The following is an 18,163-nucleotide window of genomic DNA, read 5'->3' as shown; positions in this document are numbered from 1 at the left end:
GTATGTTGTCAACTCACACTACTAGATCAAAAATACACATGGTTTGTCTGTCAACTCACACTACTAGATCAAAAATACACATGGTTTGTCTGTCAACTCACACTACTAGATCAAAAATACACATGGTTTGTCTAATGCTGTAGTAGTTAATGCCTGATAAATATTGTTGCAGAGAGAGACACACGATATAATCATCTACGTAGTTGTGCTGTTACTCTCAACGTTACACAAATTCTCTGGTAAACATTGACCTTTTATACCATTAATTATGATTTGAATAATATTCATGGCAATGAAAACAAGATTTTTTACTAGTCAGCAATTTACTCATAAGCAATGCTGAGCCTCAAATTATTATTTATTATCTTTGCATTCGTCATGTATATAATGATAAATCTTGTCAAAAATTCTTCTTTTCCTGACAGCAAAATATTTGAAGTATTTTTTTCTTATTGTCTTGTGGGTGAAGCCCAAAAACCTTGAGATTACTTATAATACATGTAACGGTTGCAAATGTGTCATTTTGACAAAAGAATGGCCAATGATAAAATTTGAATTCTAGTGATAATTATTTCCACTTAATTATGTTCACATGGAGGGAGAAGAAGCATTCAGAAGCAACCTCGTACAAAAGTGTCTAGTAGGTTTGAGGGCTGACACCAGAGTGAACATTTTATTCATCCAAGTCTTTATCCTGCAGTTATATAGAAATTCCATGACATAACATAATCACAGTCTTTGTTATTCTTAGTATTTGTATTTGTTACACAAAAATGTATTTATAACTAACATTTTTCATGTTCAGAACAAATAATGGTGGAGAGTTTTCTTGTTCCAAAGTAAGATTTCATTATTGATAGCACACTTACATACATAAACATGTATAGTTTTCTTCATTATTGACACAGTTCACTTGTGATTATCATAACATTTTACTACAGTTTATAGAAGACTTCTCAGGAGACAGTTAACTTCTGAATGAGGATCACTGAAACACAAAACTGGTCGCCTGCTTATGTGCTATGGTCACGAGCATCTATTGGAAGTGTTTAGAGGGTAGCGACACCACAAGTAGACAAGAAGGTGTTGGACACCACACCTCTTCACCCAACATGGAGTTCGGGGGCTTGACAACAGAGCACAATGCTGTTGCAGGCACAAGCACCACTGTTCAGCACACACTGTTGAATATGAGGCTCCACAACATATGAGCCTGACGCGTTTCCACCCAACCATATCATAAATTACAATTTCAGTGGGCACGGGATCACTGGGACTGGACTGCGAATCAATTGAAATGTTGGATGGAAGATGCATGAGGTTTCTTGTTACACCAGGTTGGTGGTCAAGATAAGTAACCATCCAGGGGAACAGCTGATCAAAACAATACACCATGCCATGGATACAGGTCAACGTAGACAGTATTACGCATTCATCTATCTTCCATAGGACCTGTGGTAGTAACTGAAGGCATAACGACAGCTGTGGACTACAAGAACATTATTGCAAGCCCTTTGCACCCCTTCTTGCTTGATCTCTTGCCCAATGGTGATGGTGTCTTCCAGCAGGCAAGTGTGCATATTACAAGGCCAGAATTTTGCTACAGTGGTTTGAGCAGCACGACAGTGAACTCATACAGATGTCTTGGCCTTCAAATTCGCATGATCTGAACCCAATGGAACACATCCGAGACACTACTGGGCAACAGCTCCATGCCCACAAACAACAGCCCATAATTTATGGGAAATGTGTGACCTGCGCTGTCATCTGGTGCTACATATCTCCAAAAAATTTCCAATGACTTGTCAAATCCATGCCATGCAGAACTGCTGCTGTATTGCATTTCAAAGTAGATCAATACACTGTTAACCCTTTAACTGCTCTGGACATGTTAACGCTTGCACCTTTGTACCTGTCCCTGTGTGCTCTGAATGTGTTCACGCATGCCACCAGTTCTTCTACCTGGTACTCTGAACGTGTCTACGCGTAGACACGTTCAGAGTACCACATAGAAGGACTGGTGGCGCGCGTGAACATGATCAGAGCACACAGAGACAGGTACAAAGGCGCGTACGTTAACACATCCAGAGCATTTAAAGGGTTAAACACAGGGTCATAATGTTTTGGCTCATCACCTTACGTGGGTAACGTGCCTTATTATGACATTTGTTTGGACCACTGGTACTCAATCATTTAATTAACATAGGCACTGAGTATAACCCTGCCAGTATGTGGTATCCTGAACTTACCTGCAGTAATTAACCATTCAGCTAGAAGATTTGCCATCTGAGCTACAGCACTGTAATTGATAGAAAGCAGCTCAATGACCTGTTCTGGGTTTCCACCAGCCTGAAAATATCTGTCAAATAAAAAAATGTTGAAGATTAAAACTGAATTCAAAGCTTTTTCAACACACACAGTATCAGTGATGAATGGAAAAAATAAACAGTTTATTCAAGTAAGTTTCCAGTTGTAAACAATATGTGATAAATCTTTGTAATGGATGGTTATCAGGACTCTAGCAGTTCAGTATGAAGTGAAAACCGAAATACCTACAGCCGTTACTTCTTTGTTTAGTTTATTTATGCACCAGTTTCGGAGTTCCATTATGCCACCTTCAGGCCCTTTGACCAAACTAAACAGGGAGGATTTCAGTCTCATGTGCTGTCATAACAGGAGCCAGTATTTTTTAACTTGTATCCATGGATGTCTGGTTCAAATGATACTATTCCTTTGCTCATCAACCAATGACTGTCAGTACAACACAAGAACATCCAAAGACTTTTATTTCCATCTTTGGACATTCTGATTTCAATGTTGTTCTGACAGTTGTTGATTTATGGACAAACGGATAGTGTCGTGTAAACCAGAGAACTACAGACACCAGTTATTGGCTCCTGTTATGACTGCACACAAAATTTGATTCCTCGCAGTTTGCATTGGTCACAGGGCCTGAATATGATGTAATGGAACAACAAAATTGATTGGATAAACTAAATGCAAAAAGTGCCAGTTGTAGGAGTTTTACTTTTCATTTCATGTATGATAAAATTCTAATAAAAAACAAATGAAAATCAGACACCATAAAGTATTATTAAATATTTCTAAAATGGAAACTTTATAACTATCAGGAATTTATATCCTTGGGAGATAAGAGGATTAACCTCCTCCTCATACAAGTCTTCATACTGCATGTAGATCCACAACCTTATCTGTGAAAAATTTGGGGATCTAGGGTAGATTCTGAAGGCAAAATCTCATGGGATGCTACTGAATACCAACTACTGTTTACCTTTGTAATACCTGCTCATATGTTGCAAAACTACTGAGGAATACCCTTTCGAATTTGGCTGGGAAATGTTTCCACTAAACAGCTGATTTTCCCTTTGAAGAGTGTAGTAGTAATAATAGTTGTTCTTGTCCAGTCTGAAGACTGGTTTGATGAAATTCTCCCTGTTACTCTAGCCTGCACGAGCTTGTTAATCTCCGAATAAGTACTGCAATATACAGCTTCCTGAATTTGCTTACTGTACTTGTCTTTCAGACTCCCTCTGCAATTTTTACCCTGTTCACTTCCCTCAAATACTAAATCGGTGATCCCTTGATGTCTCGGAATGTGTCCTATCAACTGATCCCTTCTTTTGGCCAAGATATGCCACAAATTTCTGTCTCTACAATTCCATTCATTTTGATATGTGATTGCTGCATCTCACCCTCAGCATTCTTCTGTCATATCACATTTCAAAAGCCTCTATTCTCTTATTGTCTTAACTGTTTATTGTCCATGTTTCACTTCCATATGTGGCTACAATCCAGACAAATACCTTCAGAAAAGACTGCACCTAACACTTAAATTTACATTTGATGATAACAAATTACTCTTCTTCAGTAATGCTTTTTCTGCCATTGTGCAATTTACATTTTATATCCTCTCTTCTATTTCAGCCATCATAAGAAAACAGGAATGCGGGTAAGGTACTATAACAGCATGGTGAATGCATTATCGTAGCCAACATAGACACTAAGCCCACACCCACTATAGTAGTACAAGTTTATATGCCAACTAGCTTTGTAAATGACGAAGATATTAGGGATGCTGTCGCAGATAGGCACAACAAAAAGATTGTCACATAATAAGATTTGGCCAACAAGGCCTTTGTCGAAAATAGACCACACACACACACACACACACACACACACACACACACACACACAAGTACATGCAAACACAACTCTCACAAACATGACTGCAGCCTATGGCAGCTGAAGCCACACTGCAAGCAGCAGCAAAGTACATGATAGGTGGGAAAACTGGGTGGGGGTAAGGAGGAGGCTGTGGCAGAGAGGGGAGGGATAGCAGAATAGGGGTGGGGGACAGTGAAGTGCTGCTGGGCAGCATGCAGGGACGAAGTGAAGGGAGGGTAGGGTAGGGTAGGGTAGCTAGGTGCAGTCGGGAGATTAGATGAGGGCAGGGGAGGGGATGGGGGGGGGGGTGTATGAGGAAAAGGAGAGAAGTAGAACGACTTGGTGAAATGAGGACTATGTAGTGCTGAAATGGGAACAGAGAAGGAGCAGGATGGCTGAGAACAATGACTAACGAAAGTTGAAGCCAGGAGGGTTATGGGAACATAGGATATATTGTAGGGAGAGTTCCCACCTCTGCAATTCAGGAAAGCTGGTGTTGGTGGGAAGGATCCATATGGCACAGGTTGTGACGCAGTTGTTGAAATGAAGGATGTCGTGTTGCACAGTGTGCCCACTAACAGGATGGGTCTTGTTGGTTGTCATGCCCACACACAGAATGCAGCACAGTTGTTGCAACTTAGCTTGTAGAGTACATTACTGGTTTCACAGGTAGCCCTGCCTTTGATGGGATAGGTGTTTGTGACCAGACTGGAGTAGATGGTGGTGGGAGGAAGCATGGGACAGTCTTGCATTTAGTCTATTCTATTACAGGGATATGAGCCATGAGCTATGGAGTACGGAGCAGGTGTTGTGTAGGGATGGATGAGTATATTGTGTAGGTTCGGTGGATGGCGGAATACCACTGTGGGAGGGGTAGGAAAAGATACTGGGCAGGATATTTCTCATTTCAGGGCACGACGAAAGGTTGTAGAAACCCTGGCGGAGAATGTAGTTCAGTTGCTCCAGTCCTGGGTGATACTGAGTTACGAGGCAAATACTCCTCTGTGGCCAGATGGTGATGAGACTCTAGTAGGTGGTGGAAGACTTGGAAGATAAGGCACAGAAGATTTGTTTTTGTACAAGGTTGGGAGGATAATTATGGTCTGTGAAGGCCTCAGTGAGACCCTCAGGATATTTCAAGAGGGATCGCTCATCACTGCAGATGAAACAATGGGTGACTAGGCTATATGGAAGGGACTTTTTGGTATGGAATGGATGGCAGCTATCGAAGTGGAGGTATTGCTGATGGTTAGTAGGTTTGGTATGGACAGAGGTACTGATGTAGCCATCTTTGAGGTGGAGGTCAACATCTAGGAAGGTGGTTTGTTGGGTTGAGTAGGACCAGGTGAAGCAAATGGGGGAGAAACTGTAGAGGTTCTGAGGAATGTGGATAGGGAGTCCTCACCCTCGATGCAGATAACAAAGATATCATCAATGAATCTGAACCAGGTGAGGAGGTTAGGATTCTGGGTGTTTAGGAAGGCTACCTCTAGTTGGCCAATGAATAGGTTGGTATATGATGGTGCCATGCAGGTGCCCCTAGGCACACCCCAGGTTTGTTTGTAGGTGATGTCTTCAAAGGAGAAGTAATTAGGGGGTGAGGATACAGTTGATCATGGCAACTAGGAAGGATAGGTTTCGATTCTGTTGGGCATTGGGAAAGGTAATGTTCAACAGCAGTAAGGCCATGGTCATTAGGGATGTTAGTGTAAAGGGCAGAGTTTGGTAAAAGAACAGGCACTGTGGAGAGACGGTGGAGGTCGGTTTAAAAGAGGAAAGGGGGGGGGGGGACCATTGTTTCCGTTGAAGTAATTACACAGAGGAAAGAAGAAAAGAAAGGAGACGAACAGCACAATAACAGAAGAAAGGAAGAACCAGAAGAACGACAGAAGGACAACAAACACTACCATGGATGAAATATGAAAAGAAAACAGCACAGAGAAGCAAGAAACAGGTAGATGGTATAAAAGCAAGAGAGCAGGTGACTGTGGCTGGCCAACCATGAGAATAAAAAAGGAAAAGCCAGTCACTCTGCTACACATTAAAACATCCACCATAAAAGCATTAGAGTGCAGAACACAAGGGGACAAAGGACATGTGCTGAAACTTGTATAGAATGATGAAACCCACTGTCACATATAAAATGTAAAACTAAATTAGCCAATGAGGCGATATCAGCTAAAATTAAGGGCAAAGAGTCCGGTAACTGAAGAGACCGTCACAGGGCAGTCAAAGAAGGGCAGTTCAACAAGATATGGGTCACTGTCAGCCGGGTGCTGCACCAACACTAAGGTGGGTCGTCACAGCGCAGGAGGCAGCCATGTGTCACCTAAGCATGGCCAATGTGGAGCTGGCAGGAAACCACAGAGTCCCTGCAAGATGCCCGCGTGGAGGACTGCCACACATTTGTAGTCTCCTTAATGGGACACAGTTTGTTGTGCATGCTGAGGTTACGCCATTTCATCTCCCAAAGTCACAAAACCTTGTGGCGTAGTACTGAATGCAGGTCAGTTGCAGAGGAGCCAATCTCCATAAGCGGTTTCCGCGTAGCCTGTTTGACCAGCCTCTCGGCAAGTTTGTTGCCCGGGATTCCAACGTGACCTGGGGTCTAGACAAACACCACTGAACGACTGGACTGTTCCAGGGCATAGATGGACTCCTGGATGGTTGCTACCAAAGGATGGCGAGAGTAGAGTCGATAGCTTGTAGGCTGCTCAGGGAGTCAGTATACAGAAGAAACAACTTCCTAGGGCATTAGCGGATGTGCTCAAGAGCATGGGATATAGCCACTACCTTGGCCGTAAAAACACTGCAGCCATCAAGTAACAAATGCTGTTCAATATGTCCTCCATGGACACACGCAAAGCCGACATGTGCATCAGCCATCACGCCATTGGTGTAAACAACTTCGTGGCCTCGGAACATGTCAAGAATCGAGAGGAAGTGGCAGCAGAGAGCTGCAGGGTTTACCGAGTCCTTAGGGCCATGTGAAAGGTCCAGGCGAAGCTGCAGCCTAGGTGTACACCATGAAGTGTACGTGGTATAGGTGGCATAGGCAAGAACTCCAGTTTTGAAAGAAGGGATCGGTCATGAACTGCAATCGGAAGCCCTGACCTGGGCCGCCGATGCAGGAGATGAACCGCCGTGGGTGGGAAAAGGAGACTATGATTCAGATGCGCAGGAGAACTACGAAAATGTGCAATGTAACTGGCCAGCAGCTGTGCACACCCAACCTGCAATGGAGGGACTCCAGCCTCCACCAGGACACTGGTCACCGGACTTGTCTGAAAAGCTCCTGTGCGTAGGCAAATGCCACAGTGGTGCACTGGGTCGAGTAAACAACACAACACTGAGGGCACTACCGAACCACAAACCAGACTTCCATAGTGAAGGGCGGATTGAACAAGGGCTCTGTAGAGCTGCAGCAGCATAGAGCGATCTGCACCCCAGTTGAGGCAGCAGAGGGCACTAAAGAGTGCTGCCAGCACTTCTGCTTACACTGACGAAGGCGAGGAGGCCAAATCAATCGAGCATTGAAAACGAGTCCAAAGAATCGATATGTCTCCACTACAGTGAGTGTATCGTCATTAAGATATAGTTCTGGTTCTGGATGAACGATATGACACCAACAGAAGTGCATAACACACGACTTTTTGGCCGAAAACTGGAAACCATTGGCTATAGCCCATGACTGCGCCTTGTGGCTGGCTCCATGTAGGTGCTGTTCGGCAACACCAGTCCTGGTGGAGCAGTACGAAATGCAGAAGTCGTCTGCATACAGAGAAGGTGAGACGGACAGCCCTACAGCTGCTGCTAGACCATTAATGGCAACTAAAAATACACACACACTCAATACAGAGCCCTGCGGGGCCCCATTCCCCTGGATATGGGGTGAACTATGGGAGTCACCAACTTGGACACGGAAAGTATGAAGCAACAGGAAATTTTGGATAAAAATCGGGAGCAAGCCTTGGAGACCCCACTTGTATAATGTGGCAAGAATATGATGTTGCCAGATGGTGTCATACACTCTTCATAAATCAGAAAAGGAAGCAACCAAGTGTTGGCGTCTGGAAAAGGCTGTTCGGATGGCAGACTCGAGGGACACAAGATTATCATTGGTAGAGTGACCCTGGCGGAAGCCACCCCGACATGGAGCCACTAGGCAACGCGGTTCCAGGACCCAACCCAACCGCTGACACACCATATATGCCAGCAGCTTACAAAGAATGTTGGTGAGGCTGATGGGCCGATAGCTATCCACATCAAGACAGTTGTTACCTGGTTTGAGCACCGGAATGATGGTGTTCTCCCATTATTGTGATGGAAAGACACCATCACACCAGATCTGGTTGAAGATGACAAGGAGATGTCACTTGCAGTCAGATGTGAGATGTTTAATCATCTGACTGTGGATCCGATCTGGCACAGGAGCTGTGTCCAGGCAATGTGCAAGGGCACTGAGGAGCTCCCACTCTGTAAATAGGGTGTTAAAGGATTCACTGTGGCATGTAGTAAACAAGAGGACTTTCCCTTCCAGCCGCCGTTTGAGTGTGCGAAAGGCTGGGGAGTAATTCTCCGTCCCAGAGGCTCGAACATAGTGCTCATGAAAGTGCTTGGCAATCGTGTTTGTGTCTGTACATAGCATGCCATTTATGTTAACACCGGGAACACCTGTTGGGGGCTGGTACCCAAAAGCCCGTTTGATCTTTGCTCAGACTTGGAAAGGTGATGTATGGCACCCAATGGTTGAGACATATATCTCCAAACACTCCTGCTTCCGTCATTTGATAAGTTGGCGAACGCGGGCACGGAGCTGTTTAAAGGCTATGAGGTGCTCCAGGGAAGGGTGCCACTTACGCTGCTGGCGAGCTCGCTGACACTCCTTAATAGCTTCAGCGATTTCCAGTCACCTGCTCAACCATCACAGTCACCTGCTCAACCATCACATCAATGTTCCCGTGTGGGGAGGTTCAATGGTGACAGCAGTGGTGAAAGTTTCACAGTGCGCCTTGTTTAAAGTCCATCTGGGCAGGCATCCGTGGGCCATAGCAATGGTGTAAGAGGTCATAGCTACAGGATGCAGGCGCTCAAAATTCCTCTTAGCCTTAGCGTAGGTCAGTCGGTCCAGTATCTTATATTCCATGATTTTTCTCTCTTTCTGTAAAACCTGCAGTCTTGCAAGCAAGGTGAATGATGCTCTCCGGAGCTGACACAGATGGGAGACGGGGCACATGGAGTATTGGGATGTGATGGACATCCACAACCTCGACATGTGACGCTGTAAGTACAGCGGGAAGACATATGGCCGAACTTCCAGCAGGGTGATGGGTTGACTATGAACATCATCCTGTATGAGCAGCACAACTTCCCCATGAGATGGAATGCCGACCTCGAAACATGCTCTTCTGTCGGGTGACCACGTAGTGAAATTTTCGGAAACTGAAGTTTTATGTACTATGACGAACTATTATCCACAGCTATATAGAGAAGCCATCGAAATATATAAACATGGGGATAATTTTAACAGAAAAGAAGAAGCCATGAAACTCAGCGATATATGACAGTGGTGCTACTGAATCGATGCGAAGTTTTTATCTTTGAGGTACTATGATCAATAGTTATATTTTATTCTTGACAAGGTTTATCTCTGCTATCACGTGAAATCCAGACCACACCCACTTTCCACAGTATTTAGACCGTTCTTCGACGTTCTTCTTCGGGGTTCTTCAGAAGGGAGCACACCCACCTTAAGTGATTGTTCACCCCTCAGGTCACAACTCCCAAACACCTGAGAAAGGGACCAATCGGCAACTTGAGAAGGTAGCAGCTCAGGCAATAACCCCTCCCTGGGCTCGGCCTGTGCCAGGGAGTAGATGCGAACCCTACCTGTCGACCCATGGCTGGGAATTATGCATTACCCAGCCACCTCAGGGTGTATACGTGGACAAGGAAAAAAAATTCCCGGATTTTTCACGGTTAAAAGTACACTTTCTCCTGGGTGACAGTATATTTTCCCTTATCAATCCTTTGAATGGTTACGGTTTTATACATGGGCGTACTATTTCCCGGCACTTTAGAAAACGAAACTCAGGGAAAAAGACACGTTTTGGAAATATCTTTGATGTGCAGCAACATGTATGCTGCGTATTTTCATATTACGAAAATATACACTGGAATTCCACCACAACACCGCATGTTACTTTCCGAATCATTGAAGAGATTTCGATGCGCTTTTGTAAGCCGTTCGTAGCTCATGTCATGTGATCTCGCCAGCCAATGACAGCGGATATTAAGAGCATAAGACACATGATGTAGTCAGCCTACAGCAACATCACAAGTAGCACGAACACACAAACAGGGAAAGTTAATAGTTTAAATTAATATACATAATGTTGCTACAAGAAAAGGAAAGCTTTCACATATAATATTGGTCTCAAGCTGCAAGAGAAGCTAAGCTTCCGCATATACTGTTGATCTTTATTGCGCGTGTTGCACTTGAAGATATTATCACACAAATGTGCCAGTAAATTTTTTAATAATGACATAAATGTCTGATCTTCAGGGTTCGAAATTCTTCTAAATGGCTCGTCATCAAAGAGTTTATTTTTAAATCTAAATGGCTCGTCCTGAAAGAGTTGACTTTTAAATGAGTGTGAAACGCTCTGTGATTTAATAAATTCGTGGTACATTCTTGCACATAGTTCAACTTATGTAAAAGGATATTTACTTTGAAAGTAATGGTTTTCAAACCACTATTTGCAATATTTTCCCGTGAACTGTTAGAAATAGGTTCGTTTCAGCAGTTCCCAGAGAGCGCAGATAACAGGCGACACCACGCTTCGGTTAACTATCATGACGTAGGAAGCCCGTATGTACGTACGTGTAAAGCATCATACATTATGTCATAAAAGAAACAAGACATCAGAGGATACTGCAAGAGCATCGGAATTTAGTGAACCATATTAAAATGTGCACATTTAAAGTGCATACTTAAAGGGCACATTCGTATATCCATATTCCCAATGAAGTAGACCTCGGCCTCATATTAAGCTTTTCAGTGTGGTTTTCGGGATGCAAATTGTCTTGGAGCACCAGTACTGCATTACATCATGTTTGGTTCTTTATTATGGCAAAATGCAAGACATGCTAGAAAATGAAAACGTTCACTTGAAATGCAGCGAACAGTTGAAACTAGCCAGTACTGTGGAATTAAACATTTCGTTTCAAATACGTTGACTGCCTCTGCGGAAAAGGTTAACAGAAGTCAAATTTCTTTAGCAAACAGACAAAAATAACTTTATTGTTCCGCAAGGCGATTAATGCTTGACTGTCAGAAAGATGGAAATAAAATCAAATCTGAAACTAATGACATATTTCAGCCTTCCATAATTATGTGAAAAGTGTTTTAATTCACTTGATAGCTCCCGGCCACAGATATCCGTTTTGTTTTCATTTGACGTGAGAGTAAACGAAGCGGAAACAGCAAAATCACTAAATGTGAACACGGGTCACATGGAGACTACCCACTGTAACTGAGACTGCTCTGCGCATCAGCCCCGGATCTACGACATTTGCGAACCGCGTCAATACTAAAAAAAAATCGAATTTTCAAGATATGTTAATCTAGTAGCGCACATCTTTCTGAAAAGTCTGAAACATAAAACATATGTATTCGAGGAAATTTAAGACATATTATTTGGTCTAAGCATGTCAAAGTGCAGTGCCACACCTCTTCATAAAGCATTTTTCTACCGCACAACCAAACTATATTCAGGAGAGTGGTAATTGAAATATCCTGTGGTGCCTCTCCTACTCCCATCGGCCGGTTTGACAGCCTACCCTTTTAAAAAAAAACAAATCTCGCGATTAATAACGGATAAGATTGATTGTAATCGAGAGAACAAGAACTCTTCAGAAAATCTGAACTCTTTATTGCCTATTAGTTAATAACTTGCTGTTTTGTGTGACAAAATTAAATATAGGATTTATAAAACCAATATTGACAAGAGATAAGCAAGAAATTACAAATTTCTTCAAACCTTAGCTCCTAGATTTTTTTCTGTCTAATCTTGCTACAGCTTTACATGGCGTGCTTTCCTTTCTGCGAAAGAATCTATTATCTCAACAAAGTTCTTACAAAGATGCAGATAAAATAAGTGAAAGAGTTAGATGTCATTGGACAAGCCAGTCAAAGTAATGAAACGAAGAACACGAGCAGCTGCTTGAGCATCATCAGCTAAAATATCCTGTAAAGTAGATGGCAGAGACAGGACAACACGAGATTGACAATAAAACATGGCGCACTGTTAATGCATGACCACTAGGGCACTGCGGGGCTGGGTCACCGGAGAACAAGCAGTCTGTCCGCACAAATGGCCAATGACAAACTGCGGCCAAGAAACGAGTAGATCACCCTGTTACTGAGCACGCTGTCCAATACAATATCCTTCATTTCAATGACTGGCTGACAGCCTGTGCCATATGGATCCCTCCAATCAACACCAGCTTTTCTGAACTGTGCAGGTGGGAACTCTCCCAGCAATATGTCATACATTCCTGTAACCCTTCTGGCCTCAACTTTCATTAGTGATTGTTCTCACCCAGCCAGCCCCTTCCCTGTTCCCATTCCAGCACTACACAACCTTCATTCCACCAACTCTTATTTCTCTCCTTTCCCACAAACAACCCCTTCCCTCCCCCGCCCTTACCTTACGCCCCGTCTTACCTCCCGACTGCACCTAGCTGGCCTACCCTCTCTCCACATCCTCCTTGCGCACTTCATCAACCCCCCACCCACATCTACCCTGCTATACCTCCCCCTCCGCACCCCAGCCTCCTCCTTACACTCCCCCCCCCCCCCCCCCCCCGCCCAGTTGCCACTCCCATCAAGCATTGTTGCTGCTGCCAGCAGTGTGGCTTCAACAGCGATAGGCCATAAGCTGCAGTCTCGTGTGTGTGTGTGTGTGTGTGTGTGTGTGTGTGTGGTGTCTATTTTTGACAAAGGCCTTGTTGGCCAAAAGCTTATATTGTGACAGTCTTTTTGTTGTGCCTGTGACTCAGCATCTCCACTACATGGTGGGCAGCAACTTTCCTTTTCGTAATATTGTTACATTCCATCCTGGGTTTCCCATTGAGATAAGGGAAATGTAAGATGAGAAAAAAAACTATTCTAAAAGTTAAGGGACACGAAAATGGAATTTGATAGCAAGAAAAAGAAGAGAAGGAAAAATAGTAGTGAACATGGACTGAGGGAAAGGAATGAAACATGAAGCTACTAGGTAGAATTTTGCACAGAGCATAATTTAATTCTTAGCAATCAAAATTACAAATACTTAACCAAAGACTAAAAAACATAGCCAATGAGAGAGTAGTGGGCAGAAAACACGTTTGGAAGCAAGAGGTGAAGGAATGTCACATTCTCACATCAATATAGATGCGAAACCCGCTATGTATTAAGAAAAAACAGCTGTGTTGGCCGGTACAAATATAAGCACAACCCTTGAAATTGCAGTACATTTGGAAGAAAGAGCCAAGTACTAGTGACAACTAAGACAAAAAAATTCATTTGCAGTAATATAAGCTGTGCTATTTGATCCCAACCTAACAACAACCTTATAATTCCTGACATATTGGGGAGGGGAGGGGGGGTGGGGGGCAGCCAAATATTTGAGACAACAGCGAAGAGAGAATGGTTTCAATTTCGGCTCTAGAAATTCAGTGACCTTTTCTTGCCTCTCATTGCTTACATGAAACTACCATCCGAATGGGCTCGCCAACCTATTTGCAGTAGAGAAGCACCACAATCACTGGTGCAGGCCCTGATCTAAACTTTCACAAAAACAGGGATGCCGCAGATGACAAGCTGAGAAGTTAAGAAAAACAGGAGTGAAGATATAAACTAATGTAACCCATTTCTTTTTTATTTTATTTCTAATTGTATTATCAAGATGTAGAAAATCAATAAATGGCATTTAAAAATGTATGGGAAGGAGGGGGTCGCCTTATATTCAGGGTCATCTTACACTCGGGTAAACATAGTAGCACTTCCTTTTCTTCAAACAATTATCATTTTAGCACCACATTACGTAAATGAATGTGCTTTTTGAATAATATATTACAACTGCATGGATAGGCAGCATTTTAAAATACGCAGCTTCAGTCTTACAGTTTTTAAGTCGAAAGAGTTACCTTTTCAGCTGAGTGAATATTCCTGGTTCCATTATGTAGTCTTTAGTTCTGAATTTTTCGAGACATTCTTTCAACACCTCTTGTGGGTTCTCCATCATCTCTTCCCCAATATCACCCTGAAACACAAAGAAAGAATTACACAAATATCTCATCATCTTACCTTTTCCCCCCTCAATCTCTCTCTTACTACCAAATCTGGAGCGTTTATACTCAATAAAACGTTAATGGTTGTAAACAATAGATTAAGACAACAGAGAAGGGTTGATGACACAATATCATCACACCAACTGCAATAAATTAATGTGACTTGCTACGTCAGAGATCGAATAGTAATCTGCATTGTTAACGCTGCTTCTGTATTTTTGTGTTTCATATTTTTCAAAGCAACGCAAGGAGTGAAGTCTCCTTGGTACCTTTTGGTCTTCCGTCTGTGTTCATGTAAAGTAGGCATTTTTCTTGCTCTATGTAATCTGGTGTGATAAGATTTCTTGTTTGCCTGATATAATAATAAAATTATTTAAGGTCAAACAATTTTTTCTGTACAGCTAAAGTTATTAATATCCATTACTCATCATAGATAATGAATTCTTTTATGTTTCAGCTATTTAATTACATTGGGAAGCGAACAGTTAGGTGATGTATCAACTGCTTGCAATCATTTGCGCATTTGTTTTTTACAAGCTGAACCTTGCAACTTTATTACAAAGTCCGATTACTGTTTCTAGGCAATGCATACGATTTGTTGCATTATATCTCAGATTGTTATTGTTCGCCATCACCAAGCTTCTCCGTTTCCAATTGACAATTCTGCACTTGACACTAAAAGATATTAGAAATTGCAGTAAATGAGCTGTCTTTGGGGAAGTAGGAGTTATAAACTATATTAAACACTGACATTCTAATTATCCACATTCTTCAATGTATGCCTACTGTGGTCACTATGATGAATCCCGCTTCCACATAATTAGCTTTTGGAGGATTAAAGTTCGATCATTTTCTTACACACTCATTCTTTTGATGGGTACATTACATAACTTACATCTCAGAGTAGCTGTCACTGATATATCTGCTAAGGAACACATTTTCCATCGTTTTGATTGATTCTGGGAAAGCATAAAAAATCTAAACAGTGGCTGGGTAGAGATTTAATACCTCTCAACTCAAACTGTAAGCCAAGCGTCCTATCATCTCACCCAGTGACCTGTACTTTGAGGCAGGAATAACTTTTGTTGTGAGAGGAGAGGAGTGTAGCTTCATATTAACCATATAATGAAAAGGATAGTTGCTTCTCACCATATAGCAGAGATCCTGAGTCGCAGAAAGGCACAACAAAGATTGACACACAATTAGCTTTCACCCAAAAAGGCCTTTGTAAAAACTGTGAGTTGTGTTTGCATGAGTGTGTGCATTTGTGTATGTATGTTGTCTAACTTTGACAAAGGCCTTGTTGCCCAAAAGCTAATTGTGTGACAGTCTTTTTGTTGTACCTTTCTGCGACTCAGCATCTCCACTATACAGTGAGAGGCAGCTGTCCTTTTCATTATATTGTTACATTCCAAACTGGATTTTCCACTGTTTTATATTAACCATGTCAGTTGATGATGTATCTGACATTTAAAGGTACTGAGGATAAGAAAGTACACACCTGTGACACCTATAAGCTAAAATTGGAAATGTCTAAAAATGTGAGTTGATATTGCCATTTAGCATGCGTACCTATTAAGTAAACACACTGTACACTAGATTAAGTAATTACATTAATTAATGATACTTGAATCTATTTCAAGTAATTTTATTGTGTTTGTATCACTGTCCATAAATCTTTATTGAAATAAGCTTTGACATTAATGTATAAATATATTAACAGCATTGTACTTTTCTTGTTGGGCAGCCACCTGATTTTTTCCATTATTGTTGTTACAGCCTTATTGTGTATGTGGTGGAATGGAGGACTAAAAAGTAGACTTGCAACATAATGAAATATTCTGATAAATACATGTAAAATTTTTTTGCTGACAATACAGTTATTTTTGTCTAAAACTGAATCACAAAAAAATTACTGGACTGTGTGCCCTTTCATTAATCACATAAGAGTGTGGTTAAATTATAGCAAGAAACATGGTCCTGTGCTGTAGAAGGCAAAATGTGAATGGTTTAATTGAACAGTCATTTACTATGAGTAACAGACAAGTGTTGAGGGGCATACAAAATAAACAAGCAGTGTATATGGTGGCTCACCCAAAAGTTATCTAACTCTTTTAATAATATTGAACATTAATTGATATATGGAAAACAATGTTCACTGAACATATGAAAAAAACAGTAACCATAACTATTGACCTGTGAGTTTCCATAGTTATGCCAAAATCATTTCTCCATGAAGCACATTTCATTCCCCTACCACGACCTACAGCAGGGAAAACTTAGTACTCTTGGGTGAATATTAAGTGGGTAAACATCATGCTTGGAAGCGTGGGGTAAAACTTCATTTACTACAGGTAAAACGGCAATATTATTTACAAAAGAGCAGTGTTGATGGCAAACACAATATGTACAACAGACTTGAGTTTTCTTTTTGATACGTTGCAAAACTTTAGCTAATATCTTGACTGATATACTTGACTGATACTACTACCAGTACATACTAATGGCTATTGGAGATCAGTGGTGAAATGATGATTATCTAAATAGTTTACCTACCAATACAAAAACGTTTATTTTGTTTGATCTGTACATTTAAACTCACATTACACATCACTACTACAATGTTCCTCGTATATTTTTGTGTGATCTTTAAAGTGGAAATTTTTTGTGATCTTTAAAGTGGAAATGTGTGATGATGTCACAGAGTATAGTGCAGGGGCTGGGTAATTCAAATGAGTTGAATTAACGGCATTGTTGGCACATTATTCAGGCACCAAGATAACTAAGGGTTTGGCAAAAGTGTTCATTATCCATACCAATATGTATTTTAAATATTACCAATCACACACTATAAGGCGACTCCTTTGTGGAAGACACTGGGAACAAAAACTTCATATCAGCTCATAGCATACTTGCTGTTGAGACAAGCCCCATCTCCTATTCCAAGGGCCCCATGCTTATAAAAGAAACAAATGTGATGGGCTAGTGAGTCACAGAAGTGACATAAAAGTGAGCATCACTTAAATGTACAGTCTCTACACTAATTTTTCTGAATAAATAATGATAATGATAATAATAATAATAATAATAATAATAATACTCACAGTAACCACTCTACATCTACATCTACATCTACATCTACATCTACATCTACATCTACATCCATACTCCGCAAGCCACCTGACGGTGTGTGGCGGAGGGTACCTTCAGTACCTCTATCGATTCTCCCTTCTATTCCAGTCTCGTATTGTTCGTGGAAAGAAGGATTGTCGGTATGCCTCTGTGTGCGCTCTAATCTCTCTGATTTTATCCTCATGGTCTCTTCGCGAGATATACGTAGGAGGGAGCAATATACTGCTTGACTCTTCGGTGAAGGTATGTTCTCGAAACTTTGACAAAAGCCCGTACCGAGCTACTGAGCGTCTCTCCTGCAGTCTTCCACTGGAGTTTATCTATCATCTCCGTAACGCTTTCGCGATTACTAAATGATCCTGTAACGAAGCGCGCTGCTCTCCATTGGATCTTCTCTATGTCTTGTATCAACCCTATCTGGTACGGATCCCACACTGCTGAGCAGTATTCAAGCAGTGGGCGAACAAGCGTACTGTAACCTACTTCCTTTGTTTTCGGATTGCATTTCCTT

The 18,163-nt window shown here is 41.8% G+C and overlaps 1 protein-coding gene across 5 annotated transcripts in view; it reads right to left on the bottom strand.

The window, feature by feature from the left end:
* Nucleotides 1-18,163, bottom strand: part of LOC126188995 (negative elongation factor D) — a 235,693-nt gene that overhangs the window by 165,771 nt on the left and 51,759 nt on the right. For all 5 annotated transcript variants that reach the window (XM_049930797.1, XM_049930795.1, XM_049930796.1 and 2 more), the window contains 2 exons: nt 14,377-14,492; nt 2,250-2,359 (listed from right to left, as the gene is read on the bottom strand). In XM_049930797.1, coding sequence (XP_049786754.1) covers nt 2,250-2,359; nt 14,377-14,492 — 226 coding nt within the window. The remainder of the gene's footprint in view (nt 1-2,249; nt 2,360-14,376; nt 14,493-18,163) is intronic.

Source organism: Schistocerca cancellata, chromosome 5 (genome assembly GCF_023864275.1).
Source record: "Schistocerca cancellata isolate TAMUIC-IGC-003103 chromosome 5, iqSchCanc2.1, whole genome shotgun sequence".
In the NCBI taxonomy this organism is placed as follows: domain Eukaryota; kingdom Metazoa; phylum Arthropoda; class Insecta; order Orthoptera; family Acrididae; genus Schistocerca; species Schistocerca cancellata.
The sequence above is the reverse complement of the archived record's forward strand: the minus strand, read 5'-3'. Positions and strand labels throughout refer to the sequence as shown.